The 17,954-nt window shown below is 39.0% G+C and overlaps 1 protein-coding gene across 3 annotated transcripts in view; it reads right to left on the bottom strand.

Annotated features, from left to right (window-relative positions):
* Window positions 1-17,954, bottom strand: part of SLC44A1 (solute carrier family 44 member 1) — a 200,313-nt gene that overhangs the window by 136,701 nt on the left and 45,658 nt on the right. For all 3 annotated transcript variants that reach the window (XM_030293175.1, XM_030293174.2, XM_030293173.1), the window contains exon 2: window positions 8,582-8,671. In XM_030293175.1, coding sequence (XP_030149035.1) covers window positions 8,582-8,671 — 90 coding nt within the window. The remainder of the gene's footprint in view (window positions 1-8,581; window positions 8,672-17,954) is intronic.

The following is a 17,954-nucleotide window of genomic DNA, read 5'->3' as shown; positions in this document are numbered from 1 at the left end:
AGGCCCTTGCATAATTAAAAGGTTATGTTCTTCTTTCACTTTTTATAGAAATTTTCTTCTTATGTTTCATACGTATTTTGTGTTACAGATTCCTTTCAATGGCTTCTGATTTCCCTTTCTGACTATTTTTAACAGTACTGTGGGACATGTGAGGTTCTTTTTTTTTTTTTTTTTTTATCATAAGCCACCTCACATCCCTCTGGGATGTAGGCAGAGTATAAATTATAAATGTTACATATATATGGTAAAATGGGGACACTGACATATTTTCACACTGGCCATTTAAACTTCTTAGTAGTTTCCAAAAGCATTAGAGAAGAGAGGGTGAGAAGCTTCAGGGGAGAAAGGAAGGAGAATAGTAAGCTAAGAAGGTAGGAAGAAACCATGACTGTTATCCCAGGGACTTCCCATATGGTACACGTACCTACAATGGGGAATTAGGCCAAATATAATTAAAAATACAATCTCCTTTAAAAAACAAAAAATTCTGAAATCCAAATGCAGGAAGCAATATAGTTTCAGATGAGAAAAAAAATGTGGTGCACGAAATTAAAATAGGATGAGAGAAACTTTACAGAATGCACTCAATAATTTAATGGCTCTAAGCGGGGAGAGGAAGAGGCATTCAAGAGAAGGAAATCATATTAATGAAGCAAATGATAAGGGGGATGAGGAAAGCTTTTATATGCCTATAGAAGAGAGCAATCACTGCAGAGAAAGTAAGCCTATTAGTAAGGAAGAGAACCATGGCTAAAATCTTAAAAGGACTGAGTTACTGAATTGCTTTCAGAACAGCTATTTTGAGAGAGAGAGAGAGGAGCAGACAAATCTAATCACAAACAGAAGGTGACTCAAATCAGATAAAGGCATACAGCGGTGGTGGATCCCATGCCAGATCTGGCAAACTAGGAAGTACCTACTGCCTCAGAGGGAGACAGACAATTTCTGAACTGGACTCATTAGTTCAATTTAAGAAGGAGGATTTGCTTAGTTTCATTCACTAGTAGTCAAAAAAGGGGACACATTTTATGTCACAAGCATGTGTGAATTTCAAACCTGGAGCCTTAACATGCAACTGAGCAAGGCGAAAGCCTTAGTTTGGGTTTTGGGCGTGGAAAAAAACCGGTCAACAAAAACACATGTGGTGTGTGGCGGGTGGGGATGAAATACAAATCTAGTGAAATGTTTCAAAATAGAAAGATGGGGGAAAAGATTTATGTTTATAGCTCTGAAATGAAAGTATATCCAGGCTCTTTTTTCCCCCTTCAATACTACCTCCTTTAGTTCTATACCTAATCCTCTACCTCTATTCCTAAACTCAGTGAAAGCTTGGAATCAATCTCCTAATCACTAATTTGTCAAACCTTGAAGCAGCATTTGGCTTCTGTTCCTCCTTTTCTGAGAACCCGGAGACAAGGAAGGCTATTAGGACCTAGAAGACAGGACAAGAATGCCTGATGCAGGGGCACCTGGATGGCTCAGTCAGTTAGCATCTGACTCTTAATTTCGGCTCAGGTCATGATCTCACAGTTTGTGGGATTGAGCCCCAAGTCGGGCTCTGTACTGACAGCATGGAGCCTGCTTGGGATCCTCTCTCCCCCTCTCTCTGTGCCTCCCCCGCTCACGTGTGCACACACACTCTCTCAAAATAAATACATTTTATAAAAAGAATACCTGATGAATAACTAATATTTATACAAACTAAAAAAATTTTTTTTTAATTTTGCCAATCTTCCAGATTTCTGGATTTCTTCACACATTAATAGGATGTATTACTCTAAGAAAGAAGAAAGAATCAATAAGCAAGAATGTTTGGAAGTCTAGAAAATATACACCCAAAAAGTATTTACTGAGCATTTACAAATGCAAGATGCTATGCAGGGTACAAAAAGGTTAAAATACATGAAGTTTACCCTAAAATAACTGAAATGGGGGCACCTGTGTGGCTCAGTTGGTTAAGCAGCCAACTTCGGCTCAGGTCATGATCTCATGGTTTGTGAGTTTGAGCCCTGCATCAGCTGACTCCAGCTGGGAACCTGGAGCCTGCTTCAGATTCTTTGTCTCCCTCTCTTCCCCTCCCCCGCTTGAGCTCTGTCTTTCTCTGTCTCTCAAAAAAATAAACGTTAAAAAAAAAAAAAAAAGAACTGAAATGTTCTCAAAAGGTTAGAAAATCATGCGGTATGAGGAAGCAAAATCAGATAGGCTCAGTTTCATGGGCAGCTTGAGCGATGAAAAAAAGAAAAAACACAAACAGGGAATACTAGACAATGAACCCAGCTCTGATACAAATACTCCCTATGATCTTGGGTAAGTTACTTTAAATTCTGAGCCTCAGTTTCCTGGGTTTAACTAGATTAATCTCTAAAGTGCTTTCCTCTCCTCAAAATTTATGATCCTAAGGGAAAGTAGACACAAAGTAAAATTTTTCAGAGTATACTTGCAGGAAGAAGTATAAGCCCATTTGGTCCAGCATAGTGACCAAGAATACAAAAACAAGAGTAGGTTAAAAGCAAATCCATTTAGGGGTACATGGGTGGCTCAGTCAGTTAAGCATCCAACTCCCGATTTCGGCTCAGGTCATGATCTCATGGTCATGATATCAAGCCCTGCATCAGGCTCTGCGCTGATTTTCTCTCTCTCTCTCTCTCTCTCTCTCTCTCTCTCTCTGTCCCTCCCCTGCTTTTGCTCTCTCTCTCTAAAATAAAAAAATAAATAAAAATAAAATAAAAAAAAAAGAAAGAAAATCCTGGGAATGCAAGCTGGTGCAGCCACTCTGGAAAACAGTATGGAGGTTTCTCAAAAAACTCAAAATAGAACTACCCTATGACCCAGCAATTGCACTAGTAGGTATTTATCCAAGGATACAGTTGTGCTGTTTCAAAGGGACACATGCACTCCAATGTTTATAGCAGCACTATCAACAATAGCCAAAGTATGGAAAGAGCCCAAATGTCCCTCAATGGATGAATGGATAAAGAAGATGTGGTATATATATACAATGGAGTATTACTCGGCAATCAAAAATAATGAAATCTTGCCATTTGCAACTACATGGATGGAATTGGAAGGTATTATGCTAAGTGAAATTAGTCAGAGAAAGACAAACATCATATGACTTCACTATATGAGGACTTTGAGAGACAAAACAGATGAACATAAGGGAAGGGAAACAAAAATAATATGAAGGCAGGGAGGGGGACAAAACATAAGAGACTCATGGATATGGAGAACAGAGGGTTACTGGAGGGAGTATGGGAGGGGATAATGGGCTAAATGGGTAAGGAGCATTAAGGAATCTACTCCTGAAATCATTGTGCACTATACGCTACCTAATTTGGATGTAAATTTAAAAAAATAATAAAATTAATAAAAAAATAAAAAATTAAATTAAATTAAAAACCAAATCCATATAATCAATGTAAAAATAGTTAACATGGTAAAGTTTATGTTATTTATATTTTACCATAATAAAAAAAAGGAAAAAAAAACAAAGGATTTAACATTAAGTAGGTACATATTTGGATCAGGTAACCTTAAGGTAATTTTCTTCCTCTTCCTGGCAAAGCACAGACCATCACACAGATGACTAAATACTGCAGTGAGTCTCTGAGTCTTTCACTAGGTGCTGCATGCTCAACAATAGTTAATGAGGTAGAAACACTATGTTCTGGGAACTAGACTAATGCTATAAAATTAAAAAAAGGTCCTTGAAAGCAGTCTGAAGGGACAACGTATGCAATGATGTCTCCTACGCCTAGCTCTAGTCCAGACCATTCTCCAAAGCTCCAACTCTGCATTTCCCAGTGCTTATCCTTACCCATGCCCTACTTCTGTCGAATTCATCTTCTCATTCCACACTTCCCCAAACCACTCACCTCTCCTGCACATACCCTGTCTGCATTTGTCGTTTCATTCTTTACAGGACTGCACATGTAAGATACGGAGTGAGGGTACTGCTCAGTCTCCCCTCTCCACACTTCTGGCCATCACTATTGCTTCCTAACTGTGCCAGAGGAAGTAAGAATGCTAAACTGTTTGCTCAGAATCTGAAATACTGATGAGACAACATTTTACTGGCCGGCAAGGTTACCGCATCCATGTTCTAAATAACTATCTGTTGTTCCCAATTCCAGGCAACAAAGGAGGGACTATCTCTTGAGGCCTCACCTTTTCTACCTCTTCTCTTCCGGGTTCAATGCTGCCACTGGGTTATCTAGATAAGTTATTGAACTTATCTCTGTGCCTCTGCTCTCTATCTGTAAAATGAGAATGTAGTTGTGAAATTTCAATGTTTCTGTGTCACATACAGAACAGCCCCTCGTCCACAGTAAGAAGCAATAAGTAAGAGGGCTAAATTGTAAGGTCTCTCTACCTTCCACTGTCCATGGTAAGCACTCCTACTAGGGCCATCCAGTTGCCTCTCTTTCCTGATTTCTGCGGTAAGCTGATCTGGGTAGATAGGGTCCCGATGGATCTCTTCCCTCTTCTCATACATACCTCTCTCTCCCTGAGAGAGAATGAACTTGCACTATCCAAGATGGGAAGGATCTTCAGCCCACATGGCACAAGGTTCATTCTACAAGTCATTTTCACCAAGGATTTCTTTATTGGATATAATCAGGTGACTGTCTGGTGACTAATAAATTAGTATTGGGGTGCCCGGGTGGCTCAGTTGGTTGAGCATCTGACTTCAGCTCAGGTCATAATTTCATGGTTTGTGGGTCTGAGCCCTGCATTGGGCTCTGTGCTGACAGCTCAGAGCCTGGAGTCTGCTTCGGATTCTGTGTCTCCCTTTCTTTCTGCCCCTCCCCTGCTCACACTCTGTGTCTCTCTCTCAAAAATAAATAAAAACATTAAAAAATTTAAAAAAATAATAAAGTAATATTTGTTTATCCATCTTATTTTTGTTCCTTCATGTGTACAGAAACTGTGGTTTGGAACTTACAAGCTGGAGTCAGATTTGAGCTGAAAAGTTCTAACCTGAACCCCTAACACAAGAACCTCTTAGTCATCCTTACTCTGCCTCTGTCTTGCCTGCAACATTGATGCTCTCTCTTCCTCTCCTTTATTACTACCTTATTTCCAGTTTTCCACATGTTATCTGAACTATTCCATCAGCCTTCAAAGTGGTTCCCCTTTACAATGGCTTTACAGACCATCTTTAACATTGGCTACCAGGGCTATCTTCCTAAACCCGGTCACATCATTTCTTGCTCAAAACTCTTCAGCAGTTTATTGGTGCCTAAAACAGTGGTCTCTCAATCCCGACTGAACATCGAACACAGAGATTAAATCACAATCAGAGGTGGGACCCAGGAACAAGTATTTTTTTTATTGTCTAATATGAGAACCACTTGATTACTACCTTAAAGGAAAATAGAAATTTAGAAGCACAATACTACGTGCAATTTTTTAGAATGGAGTTAAATGTATGTCCAATAATTTCAAAATACTGATGAAAGTTCAAATGGGGAAGATGATAGCTCTCAAGAAGGCTGGTAGCAATTTGCTTTGGAAAATAACCTAAGTTCTTGGGGCACCTGGGTGGCTCAGTTGGTTAAGCATCTGACTCTTGATTTCAGCTCAGGTCGTGATCCACGGTCATGGGATTGAGCCCTGTATCAGGCTACATGCTGGGCATGGAACCTGCTTAAGATTCTCATTCTCTCTCTCTCTCTCTCTCTCTCCCCCCACCTCGGCCTCTCTCCCACACTTTCATGTGCACTCCCCCCCCGCCCCCCACCTAAAATAAAATTAAAGAAAAGAAAAATACCCTAAGTTCTAGACAAGACAAGTAAGCATGGAAAAATCTTGAATGTAAGAGAGGAAATAAAAGAGAAGTACAAATATTTATGAAGAGGTGAACATGTGTAAATAAGACTTAATGGTGAAGATGAATGAAATAAGACAAGATCTTAACATATTTCAAAGCACAGACATCAAGGAATGAGCAAAGAACTACAAGTAAGGGACAGTGAATAAAGGTATGACTTGAAAATTAGGTCACAAGATGACAGAAAGGCCACTAGATCAAAAGAGTATAGGCAGAAACTTCTGGTTCCTATTCTATCTTTGCCGTGTATTGCCATTATTATATTCTTAGACAAGCAAATATTTAACCTTGTTACACCTTGTTCATAAGCTAGGGATAAAACTTATTTCATAAGATAACTGGGAAAATTTAACAAGATAAGTACATACAAAAGCATCAAGCATAGGGCAATGCTCAATAAATCAATAAATGTTTGATGAATGTTTCTCTGAGAAGTACTATAGGATGAAATCCTAAAAGAAAAAAACCTTTTCAAAACCATACAAAACGAATACACGGAAGACAAAGAAACATTGGTCTACTATTGTGTTGTGCCAGTATGGTGGGCAACAGAACTTGAAAATTTCTCCAGTTTCCACATGGCAAAATTTGAGGTTAGCTCAACTCCACGGAGGTAATCCATTAAAAAAATCCTTCCAAGACACATAACACTATGCCTGCATTTAAAAGTACACACAGTGGGTTGGGGGGGGGGGCGCCTGGGTGGCTCAGCCGGTTAGGCGTCTGACTTCTGCTCAGGTCATGATCCTGTGGTTTGTGATATGAGTTCAAGCCCCGCATCAGGCTCTGTGCTGACCGCTCAGAGCCTGAAGCCTGCTTTGGATTCTGTGTCTCCCTCTCTGTCTGCCCCTCCCCAGCTCACACTCTCTGTCTCTTTCTGAGAAAATAAACATTAAAAAAAATTTTTTTAATAAAAGAAAAATAAAAAGAACCCACAGTGGGTCTTAATTACCACTGCACTGACATCAACATTAATTACCATTGCATTAAAACATGTCAGTAAACAAATACTCCTTACTCTCAGGTCACTCCCAAGTCAGCCTATCAACATTCATGATGCTTTCCCGAGCTATTTTAGAGTAGAAAATCAAAAGCACCTGGAGTGGCAGGTACATGTGTTTATAAATCTAATTTCGAAAGGTCAGCTGCTGTTTGTCTCAGGGATGATTCAGGGTATGGGGAGAGGTGGTGGACTAATTCTGTTAACAAAAAAATTTTTCCCACACTCTGTATGCACACTGCATTTCAGGTGCCACTCCATTAAACTAAGAAGACTCTTGAACAACATCTTAGAAGTCCTAAGTGAGGAAATGGGTATTTTGATGTTTTCTAAGTATCTCAGGTTTCTTGAAACTAAGCTATTATCTTTAAAACTAACACTCCTTATTTTACTCAATTTATTATATCTCTTTAAAAAGTCTACTGCTTTCTTATCCTTTCTTCAGGTTCAGAACTGGCACCTGCTAATTATGCCTATTAGGCTTAGGGTAGTTCTGTGATTTTCAAGTGGCATTTGCAAGGTGTACCGTTGCAGAGGACACAGAATAAGATTTTCCTAAAGAAGCTCTATAAAAGATATGGGGAAATGGGGGGTTAAAACCGCTCACGTATTTGTGAAAAAAGGCTGCCAGAGGTAGTGTATTTGTGTTTTGGTTTGTAAAGACCACGAAAAAGAAAGCGATACCATCTGCACAGTCCCCTTGAGGAAGAGGAAACAAGGTGGCAGAAAAGAGCACTGCCCTGGAAATTATGAGACCGGGATTCTGTTCTCAGCCCTGCTAATAACTAACAATGAGCCTTGGGATGGTCATTGCCATCTCTGGGTTTGAGCTTCTCACTCTGTAGAATGAGGGTGATGAGCCAGATGAGGATTTCCAAGTCCATTCCAACTGTAGCTCTACACATCAGCTAGCTTTAAAACCGCTGTTTCCAACCTTCTTTTCCAGCCCAGCACACTGGCAGGGACTCTCAAGTCCCTGAAGGCTGTGTCAGAAACCCCTGCAGGGCCGGATGGGTATGCAGTTTGAATCAGCACACCCCCGACACTCTGTACGAGGGACTCTGCTCCTCCATCGTCTATACCCAATGGAAAATCACCAAGTCCCCCACCTCCAACTGAGAGACGCCACTCAGTACAGCACACACAGCAGGCAGCAGGGGCCTAGTATGGGCAGAAGCAGTGAGCAAGCAGCTTCACCTCTTCAGGAAGAACTAAAAGATGTCAGAATTGGAAACACTGTCGATACCCCCTGGCACAACTTCTAATGTTATACAAAGGAACACACCAAGTCCCTGAAAGGAAAACTGGTACAAAAATAGCCATCAGGTTTGTGTGATTGGGTTGGATAAATACTCAAGACTCCATGCCCAGTGCTCTGGTCAACATGCCATTAAGATCACAATTCACAGAAATTTATGTGGAATGATCTGGCTTCCTTAAGTGATCTAGTAAAAGAGACAAAGTTCCAATCCCCTTAATGTTATCTCATGTAAGCTTAAAAAAAGAAAAAAAAATCAAGGGGTATCAAATACCAATGAATTTTATGGGACAAAAATAACCAGCTTCAATGATATCCTAGGACCTCCTGTTATAAGCAATTCAGGAGGGGTTAAATATAAATAAATGAATAAATAAATAAATAAATAAATAAATAAATAAATAACAAGCTCCCCCTTTAAACCAATTCCCCATCATCCCCTTGGATCATGAGTTCACCAGGTTCTGATCATCTAGGAGAGTGTTCTTACCATTCCAATGCAGAAGAGAATAAAAAGCAGCAGCCAGGGTATGTCTGTACAGCTACGGTCCTCCAGTGGCTTCCATTCTCGTTTAGAGCTCTAATTGAAAATACAAAATAAGAGAGTGGCGAATGTTAAACGTAGTTAAAATGAGGAAGGCACAAAAATACCACTTATACCTAGACTCCTTCTTGCCTGACAAGTTTCTACTGAACCTATTAAGATACAACTCAAGTACAGGTCACTTTTCTGGGAAGTTTTCCCTAACACCCCACCTTTCTTCCTGGTTAGGCAGAGTACTGACTCCAATGCTTTTCTTGCACCTCTATTAGAGTAGTTAGCATTCTGGGTTGGAATTGTTAACTGTATCCCCAGAAGAACATGAGCTTCACAAGGGAAAAGACCTCTTCTCATTTCCCAGCACCTAACATGACACCTGAGGGTTCAAGACATGTATTCAATACGGCCTTTTTTAACGAATAAATGAACAAACAAATTCTTCCAACTTTAATCTTAGTGGTTGCTTTCTCTTTGTGTGTCCAGATGCTAAACTTAAAAATTTAGAGGGGCGCCTGGGTGGCTCAGTCAGTTAAGCGTCTGACTTCGGCGCGGGTCATGATCTCACAGTTCGTGAGTCGAGCCCCACGTCGGGCTCTGTGCTAACGGCTCAGAGCCTGGAGCCTGCTTCGGATTCTGGGTCTCCTTCTCTCTCTGCCATTCCCCAGCTTGCACTGTCTGTCTGTCCATCTCTCTCAGAAATAAACATTAAAAAAATTTTTTTTAATCTAGAATGTGCTTTACATATTATGTTCTTTTCTAGGAAGAAAGCCCATTAAAGTGAATTCCTATTCAAGGGTAATTTCTTTTAGATCTAATAAAATTCAGGAGAGAAAAACTAAATTAAAACATTTTTAGAGACAGATCTGGGTAACTCCTAAGCCACCATCCACGGATTTTCAGTCTGTTTCTAGAAAGTAGAAAGAGTTTCTCGATCAAACAGAGATTCCCTAACTGAAGAACTAGAAGCATTCTAAAAGTAAATGTGCGAAGTATTGAATGGAATCCTGATTGCATTTTTTTTTCTTATAGCAAATACTCTCAGGCTCTCAAGTCAGCTTACAAATTCCTTTTAACCAGAACGTAATAGAAAAAACACCCCTAAGTTTTCTAATGAACAAAAAACCCAGGGTCTCCCACCCTATGCTGGAAACAATAGGCAGAGAAGGGAGAGAAGGCAGCCTTGGGAAACCTATGGGAAACGTTCTTTCGAGAAGGTTGGGGCCTCCAATGGCTTCCATGACAAGATCCAGGAAGCCATCTGGGAAGGCTTATCTTCAGGAAAGGGCATACCAACAGAAGGTGGCTGGAGATAATAAGGAGGCCTCTAGTATAATTAGTATTTAGAGTACAAGAGTCGGGAACTGGTTCTCAGGTTTGCTTATTGGCTTTTCCTCCCTTTAAAAAAGAAAACAACAGTTTTTAGCTATGTACCCTTTAATAACTTGATGAAAGCTACACATTCTTTTCTTGGGAGGTATGTATCTATTTGCATAGTTTTCATAAAACTTTAGGGAATTCAGACCCCAAGTTAGGAAACTCAACTTTAAAATACCTGCTTATCAATGTTAAAAGCAGAGAGTCTGAGCTACAACCCTTCTTCCCTACCCCTCACATGCTAACCAGACAGATGCCTTTTCCTTGTTTAGTGCCTTACACTGTTCAATTGTTCAACAACAACAGCAAAAAACTCCACCCCCCTTAATAGATTGGTCCCAGACACCCACACAAGAAAACAAAAGAGCAGTAGTGACTCACAGGGAAAACCTTACCCTAAGACTCTAACTAAAATTAAAAACCAAGAATGAGTAGGCAGTTTTTTCCTAAGGAATGTAACACTATGGAAAATGGATCAAGGACTCTGTTCTCTCGCCGGTTCTGTCATTAGTTAGCTACGTGACTTTGGAAAAATTGCTTCACCTCTCTGGGTGGCAGGAAGGAGTTAGACTGCATCTCTTAGGTTCCTTCCAACTGTAAAAATCTATGATCAGCAGGACAATTTTGTGAAAATTTTTATGACAAAAAAAAAAAAGAAAGAAAAGAAAAGCTGCAAAAATAATTTGACATTATTCCTTGTACTTTTCAAGCAAGAATGCCAGTATTGTGGTCTATGTTTGGAACACAGCTACTCACAGTACGAATAAAGAATGTTTCTTTGTATTAAATAATTTCAATCTTGAATAATTCCCATTAGAGTAAAATGACTTACAAACACAGAATTTGGATACCTCTTTGAAATTCATATTTACCCTAAGGTAATTTCCAGAGCAAGAGCTACTTTAAGATGCTGTATTTGTTTATCTTAAACAGTCTAAAAAAAAAAAACAAAACAACACAGTCTATGAGGGGGGGGGCAGGGAGGAGCCTCGGATTGATTGAGCAGTTTCTTTATCCACAGCTATTTTCTTAGCAATGTTACCTTAGACCAACATTCAGTTTTTAATGCTTAAATTTTCACCTACAACATAAAGAAAGTGGGATTTCACTCTTGACCAGAAACACACAGAGATTTGACATCCCAACAATTTAATTCTACTTACTGTGGGCCACTTGCGACCAAATACGTAAAAAACCTTTCACTGGGGAGGAGAAGCGGAGAGAGGAGGGAGTTACATGTAAAAGATAGTGACAAGGTACAAACTAGAACAGAAGAACATCAAGGAGAGGGTGGTCGCTCTTACTCAGATAAAGAAAGGCGTCTCAGAGGAACGATGGCTTGGGGGTATTCTGAGGACTAAACGTGAGTATCTATCACACAGTAAGCACTAATTCTTAGTTATTCTTATTCATCCACACTTTTTAGTTAACCTCTCCCTATTAAGATATCCTTTTACCAGATGGACCTTTCCAAATAAAAGAAATAAAAAGAATATTAAAGTTGCCTTTCCCCTTCTATTTACTACAACTTGACTGAATGGTGGCATGTTTGCATTTTAGCTACTGTTCTTAATGTTATCAGTCACTGATCACTATTAACTAGGTACTATACCCAAAGCTTTACATACTTTATGTCTTCTTTACATACATTATGTCTTCAAAACAGCTCTCTGATGCAGGTTATCATCCTTATTTCACAGATTAAAAAACAACAACAACAACAACAACAACAAAAAACAACCCAAACTCAAAAGTTAAATAATCAGCCCAAGATTTTAGAGTTGTGCAACCAGACTCTGAATCCAACTCTGTGACCACGAAGCCAAATCCAATGAGAATATCGTTCATTTGCACCAGTCAGTAAGGAACAAAACTCCACTAGTTTTTCCTCACAACGCAAAACTGGGGAGCCAACTCAATTATTTAAAATCCTATAGGCACCGAGAAAGAAAGTAAGATGTTTTATGAGCCATGACATTTCTCAAGCGAGTCAAGAAACCCAACAGTTGAAAAATTTTAATGATTCTTTAACAGATTTAACCAAGTGGCAACTGGATTTAATGCTGTCTGTTTCTTCCAATTAAAATCCACATAGACCTGGCAGAAGTAAAATGTTTTACAAAAGCACGTTTTAAATGTGATTTTTATCCCCTTCTCAAATTCTATATGAGATTAATACAGGCTGTCAGTAAATGTTAGGTCCCTTCCCCTTCACACAATCTTACAATTTAGGAACTAAATAGGGTCAACGTAATCATACTGTGCAAACCTTAAATGACAATGATTGAGACTGAGGGAAGGGAGAGGTAGGGACTAGCCCAAGGGATCCTATTTGATCCTCAAAATAAGTCTGTTAGTCATTATTATATGTTCCTGATTTTTCTACTTTGTAAAAGAGAAAACCAAGGTTCAGAGAAAATAAGTGGAAAATCTATATCTGAAACCTGAGACCTCAAACTCAAGCAGAGAGATGGACACTGTAAGACTTAAGGAAATGCTAAAAATAAAAAAAAAACATGGTAACAAGATGAAGAATGCTTTTGTCAGGCTCATCAACAGACTAAACACAGCCCAGGAAAGAATCAATAAACTCAAGGATAGGTCAATAGAAATTACTGAAAATGAAACACAAAGAAAAAAAGAGCGAAAAATCAAAAGCCCACAAAAGAGCATCCAAGAACTACAGGGCAATATCAAATGGTCTAACATATGTGTAATTGGAACGCCAGAAGGAGAAGATTGAATGGGGCAGAGAAAATGTTAGAAGAAATAATGACTGAGAATCTTACAAAAATTATCACAAAATAAATTTATAAGAAAGCACAGCTATATTTACTAAATTTATAACAAAAAAAATCAAAGCACAGATCCAAGAGGTTCAGAGAATCCCAAACAGTATAAATCCAATATACATACGCATGTGTGCATACACACACATACACACACTATACATATCATATTCAAACTGTTGAAAACCAAAAATAAAGAGATCATCTTGATGGCAGCAGGAGGTGGGCACATTACATACAGAGAAACAAAGATTAAGCAACCTTCTTGTCAGAAACTATGCAAAACAAAACAAAAAGCATGCAATGACATCTTTAAATTATTGAAAAAAATTTTTAAAAAGTCAACACTTATTAGGGGACCCTGGGTGGCTCCGTGGGTCTGACTCTTGATTTCAGCTCCAGTCATGGTCCCAGAATCGTGGGATTGAGCCCCACTTAGGATTCCCTCTCTCTCTCTCCCACTGCTCCTCTCCCCCATTCATACTCGCTCTCTAAAAAAAAAGAAAATTATATCTATATTTCTGAGAAAAATGGTTCTCAAAAATAGACTTTTTCAAACAAACTCTAAGAATTTATTAGCAGCAAACCTGAACTACAAAAACTGTTCAGGCTGTGGCTGGCTCAGTCAGTAGAGCATGAGACTCTTGACCTCAAGGTTGTGAGTTCAGGCCTCACATTTGGCATTGAGCCTTCTGTTAAAAAAAAAAAAAAATCTTCAGGCTGAAAGAATAAAATACCAGACAAATCTGAATGTATAAAAAGAAAGATTTCCAAAAATGGGAAAAATGAAGCTTTGAAATTTTCCATAAAGTTTTTAAAATAAGGGTATATGTGAATGTGGAGGTTCCTCAAAAAATTTAGAATAGATCTACCCTATGACCCAGCAATAGCACTGCCAGGAATTTACCCAAGGGATACAGGAGTACTGATGCATAGGGGCACTTGTACCCCAATGTTTATAGCAGCACTTTCAACAATAGCCAAATTATAGAAAGAGCCTAAATGTCCAACAACTGATGAATGGATAAAGAAATTGTGGTTTATATACACAATGGAATACTACGTGGCAATGAGAAAGAATGAAATATGGCCTTTTGTAGCAACGTGGATGGAACTGGAGAGTGTTATGCTAAGTGAAATAAGTCATACAGAGAAAAACAGATAGCATATGTTTTCACTCTTATGTGGATCCTGAGAAACTTAACAGAAGACCATGGGGGAGGGGTAGGAAAAAAAAAAAAAGGTTAGAGAGGGAGGGAATAAGAGACTCTTAAAAACTGAGAACAAACTGAGGGTTGATGGGGGGTGGGAGGGAGGGGAGGGTGGGTGATGGGTATTGAGGAGGGCATCTGTTGGGATGAGCACTGGGTGTTGTATGGAAACCAATTCGACAATAAATTTCATATTTAAAAAATAATAATAAAAAAATGAAAGGTAAAAAAATAAAGTAAAAAATAAAAGAAGGGTATATGTGTATAACAACATTCACATTATATAGCCTTTTGACTTATACAAGGTTAGTAATCTAGAAGGCAGAATTATAATTTTTAATAATAGTACTAGACCATAAAAAGCAATTCTTTTTTTTTTTTAATGTTTATTTACTTTGGAGAGACAGAGCATGAGTGGGAGAGGGGCAGAGAGAGAAAGAGAATCTGAAGCACATAAAAAGCAATTCTAAGACCACAACTGACCTCTATCTCATGTTTATGTTTTTATTATATTCATATCCTTGAAGTTAGGTAAGAACAACGTTTAATACCTTCATATTCCTCCCTACAGTTTGTACACATCATAGATACAAGCAAGGAAACAAGAAAGAAAAGCTTCCACAGTATCTCTTACAGAAGTCTTAGCAGGAGCATCTATGTCCTAGACTCCACATTCACTATAAGCCCTAATAGCTAAATCCAAGGCCTTCTGGTAAATTTGATAAGCTGTAGTAGGGATGTATATTTTTTAGGAACTAAACCCATAAAAAGTTTTGACCTAAATTTCCATGTTATTTCTAATGAAAGAATAGTTGCTGAATAAATATATTGCAGATATTAGTAACACACAAAGGTTTTGACAAATGATAGGTCATAACCAGTCAGGTCAAATCAGGTATCACTGGAAGCCATCAGCAGTAATTGGGTGGGCCAAGTCAGGGATCAGTTAGGTAGGAAAAGGTCTGGCAGATGTGAATCTAGACAGGGCAGGAAGGATCAGGAAGAAATGAAAGGATCAGAGAGGCAATACCAACAATCCAGAATCAAGAAAAAAATAAAAAAGTCAAGTAGGTCTCAAATACGGAGGCAAGCGGAGGGAGTCACGAGACACTCTGGTGATACCTAATACCTAACAGCAATGACTGAATGCTTCTGGCCTCCTTTTTATACTCTATGCTTACTCTCTGTATGACTTTCTCCTAATTAAATAAAAGTATGCAGCTTCCCAAAGATTCTTACAATAATCTCATAACATCATTACCTAATGCTATGAATCTTTCCTTGACACAGCAGACTTGTGTAGACATGGTTTGGAGAAAATGAAAAACGTGCTACAAAAAGAGCATAATTACACTAAGAAGTTACTTGATTTTCAGACAACACTCTCAAGCATTTTGTTGATTCTTCAATACTGAGCGCCACTACAATGGACCTGAGATTCAAAGCCAAGTAAGAAAGCCTCTGTCCTCTCTGAGCTCTAGTTTAGTAAAAGAGAAACAAATTAGGTACTATGATTATGGCTGAGTGATGCCAAAATAGAGATGCGTAAAAAGTACTGCAGGAATAGAGATGGGAACTATTAAGTAAACATTTTTGTGAGATCTGTTGAAATTACCTCACAAACTCTGAAGCAAACATTGAAAAATGATTCTTTGGTGTCTAAAATAGAATGTGTTTTGTGCCCAAAACATACTGAAAATTCTTGCTGCTATGATGGGGAAATACTGACTGCCAAATAAGAATTATTCCACTCAGAAATGTTTAGTAGTAAACAAACAGAACATTAGGTTGGTTTAAAAATACAAAAATCAGCCATTTCGTTACTTTGTATCCATTAAGATTTCTTGATGCTAAAGGTTCTATGGTTGTTCCCTTTAGGAAGGAGCCCTCTCAGCCTTTCACACAATTAGTGCCATGCGGTATTTACTAAGCTGCCACAATATTTTCATGTTGATGTCACTGGTGAGATTCCTAAGTACTATCTGGTCACGTACATCTAGAATTGCTTCAGCCTAGAACTTCTGGTGCACTAATTGACCACAAGCTCCCTTGTCATCTCCCTAGAGTAAGCCAGAGGACTGTATTCTCTCCTACATTCAAAGCAGCAATAACTGACAACCCCCGAGGCTGCTCCAAAGGGAAAGACGTGGTGTACTGGCGATGTTAAGCCTGCAAAAAGACAAACCAGCATCAACTCCAACACCGTTTGGGCCAGGAGTTCACAACTGTAGTTGCCCATACTTCTATGTTTTGATCAATCAGGAGGTATACTGCAAATATGCATTATAACTAAGCACTGAAGCTTAGAAACTTAAGCAGAGTCAAGATTATCCTTATGAGGTCATCAACACATCCCTACAGTCCTACTTGCCAGCAATCAGGAGAGTGAAACTGGTAGGTCAGTAATTGCAGTAACCTGAAGACTACACCTCATGAGAAGCCTATGGATGCCCATCCCTCATGTGTGCCTAGATCTCTGCAGCACAGATCCATCCCCTCCATCCCAGCTGCCTTTCCCAGGCCCTAATGAAAAGCCAACCGTGCATGTGAAGGCCAAAGCAAGCTGAGATGTAGCCTCTCAAGCAGCACAGATTCCCAGCATGTGTCCTTGGGGTATGTTTGCTAATTTGTTGAATAATCAAATTCCCCCTTCCAGTGTTTTGTTTTGTTTTTTGATATCCTGATCTCTCTACTTTCTGGGCAAACAGACCACCTCCAAAAGTGGCTCCAGAGTTCCAATGAGTCTGCTAGTTTTCATTGTCCTGGGTGCTCCTTGGCACACCCAGGAGGCCTCCAAGGTGACTGCTAATAGATATCTGTGATTTAAGCACATGTGTGGCAAACAATGGGCTATCTGTGAGGACTTTCTTTTGTTCATGCCAGTCTGTTTTACACGAAAATCTCCGGTATTAAAGACAAATAGTCGTACACTCCAAATCTTCAAAGCTCCCTCCAAGGACATACTGCTTCATTAAATTCCCCAATATGCTTTTATTTGCGCAGAGTAGTAACAAAAGAATAAAAGAGCTGATGTGTATCATTTTTGCCACAATTTTCAATAGAGTGAGCAGACCTGATGAAGTTGGGTAGCAATAAAACATGGAGGTTTTCAGCCTTCTGTTCACAGCACCTGCAAATAAAATCCTGTAATAGGATTTTGAAAGACATTGCCTGCCCTTTGGGAAAGCTCTCTCAAGGATTTGGAGTGCATAACTACTTACAGTTACCATAAGTAATCCGTTTCATTTGCTAAGCCTGGTGTTGGCAATTTATATTTGAAAGGTAAAAATAAAAGCATGATTTTAACAGGCAGTTAAAGGTAATAAGATACATTGAGTGGAAAGATACAGGCATCTGTGTCCAACTGCTTTTCTTAGTTCATGAACTTTATGCTAAATCACAAACATTCATCCGTTTAAGAAAAAAGGGGGAAGTGGCAACTAGAGCTGCTTACAAGTTATGTAATTACACAGTGATAGAAAGATCATGGGGAGGTATCTTGCTTTTGTCTTCATTCTTCCTCCAACTGCCCTAAAAACAGATAGATAGATAGATAGATAGATAGATACCTGGGGACCCGCTACAAAGATGTTCTTACATCAGACTCCTCAGTGACCGCCTTTCTCGAACATGAGCACATGATAATTACTGGCGATAAGCCAAGATCATCCTGCTTTGCAATATAGCAAACAGCATCTTTTACCTCCGTCGTCAATGAAACATGATCAAAATTATACAGACGAGCCTTGTCTGCAATCCTCCAACAGTAGTTCTAAGTTGTCTTTCTTCTGAATCAGTGGTGAGCAATGTTTTTAATTTGAAATTACCATTTAATTTTTTTAATTAGACAGTTTTGATGGCCTTCATTTTTCCCCATTACATCCAACAAGTGTCCAAACTTCTTAGGGACTTGATACCAAGGACAGACTAATAAGACCAAAGATCTGC

The sequence above is a fragment of the Lynx canadensis genome, chromosome D4 (genome assembly GCF_007474595.2).
Source record: "Lynx canadensis isolate LIC74 chromosome D4, mLynCan4.pri.v2, whole genome shotgun sequence".
NCBI lineage: Eukaryota > Metazoa > Chordata > Mammalia > Carnivora > Felidae > Lynx > Lynx canadensis.
The sequence above is the reverse complement of the archived record's forward strand: the minus strand, read 5'-3'. Positions and strand labels throughout refer to the sequence as shown.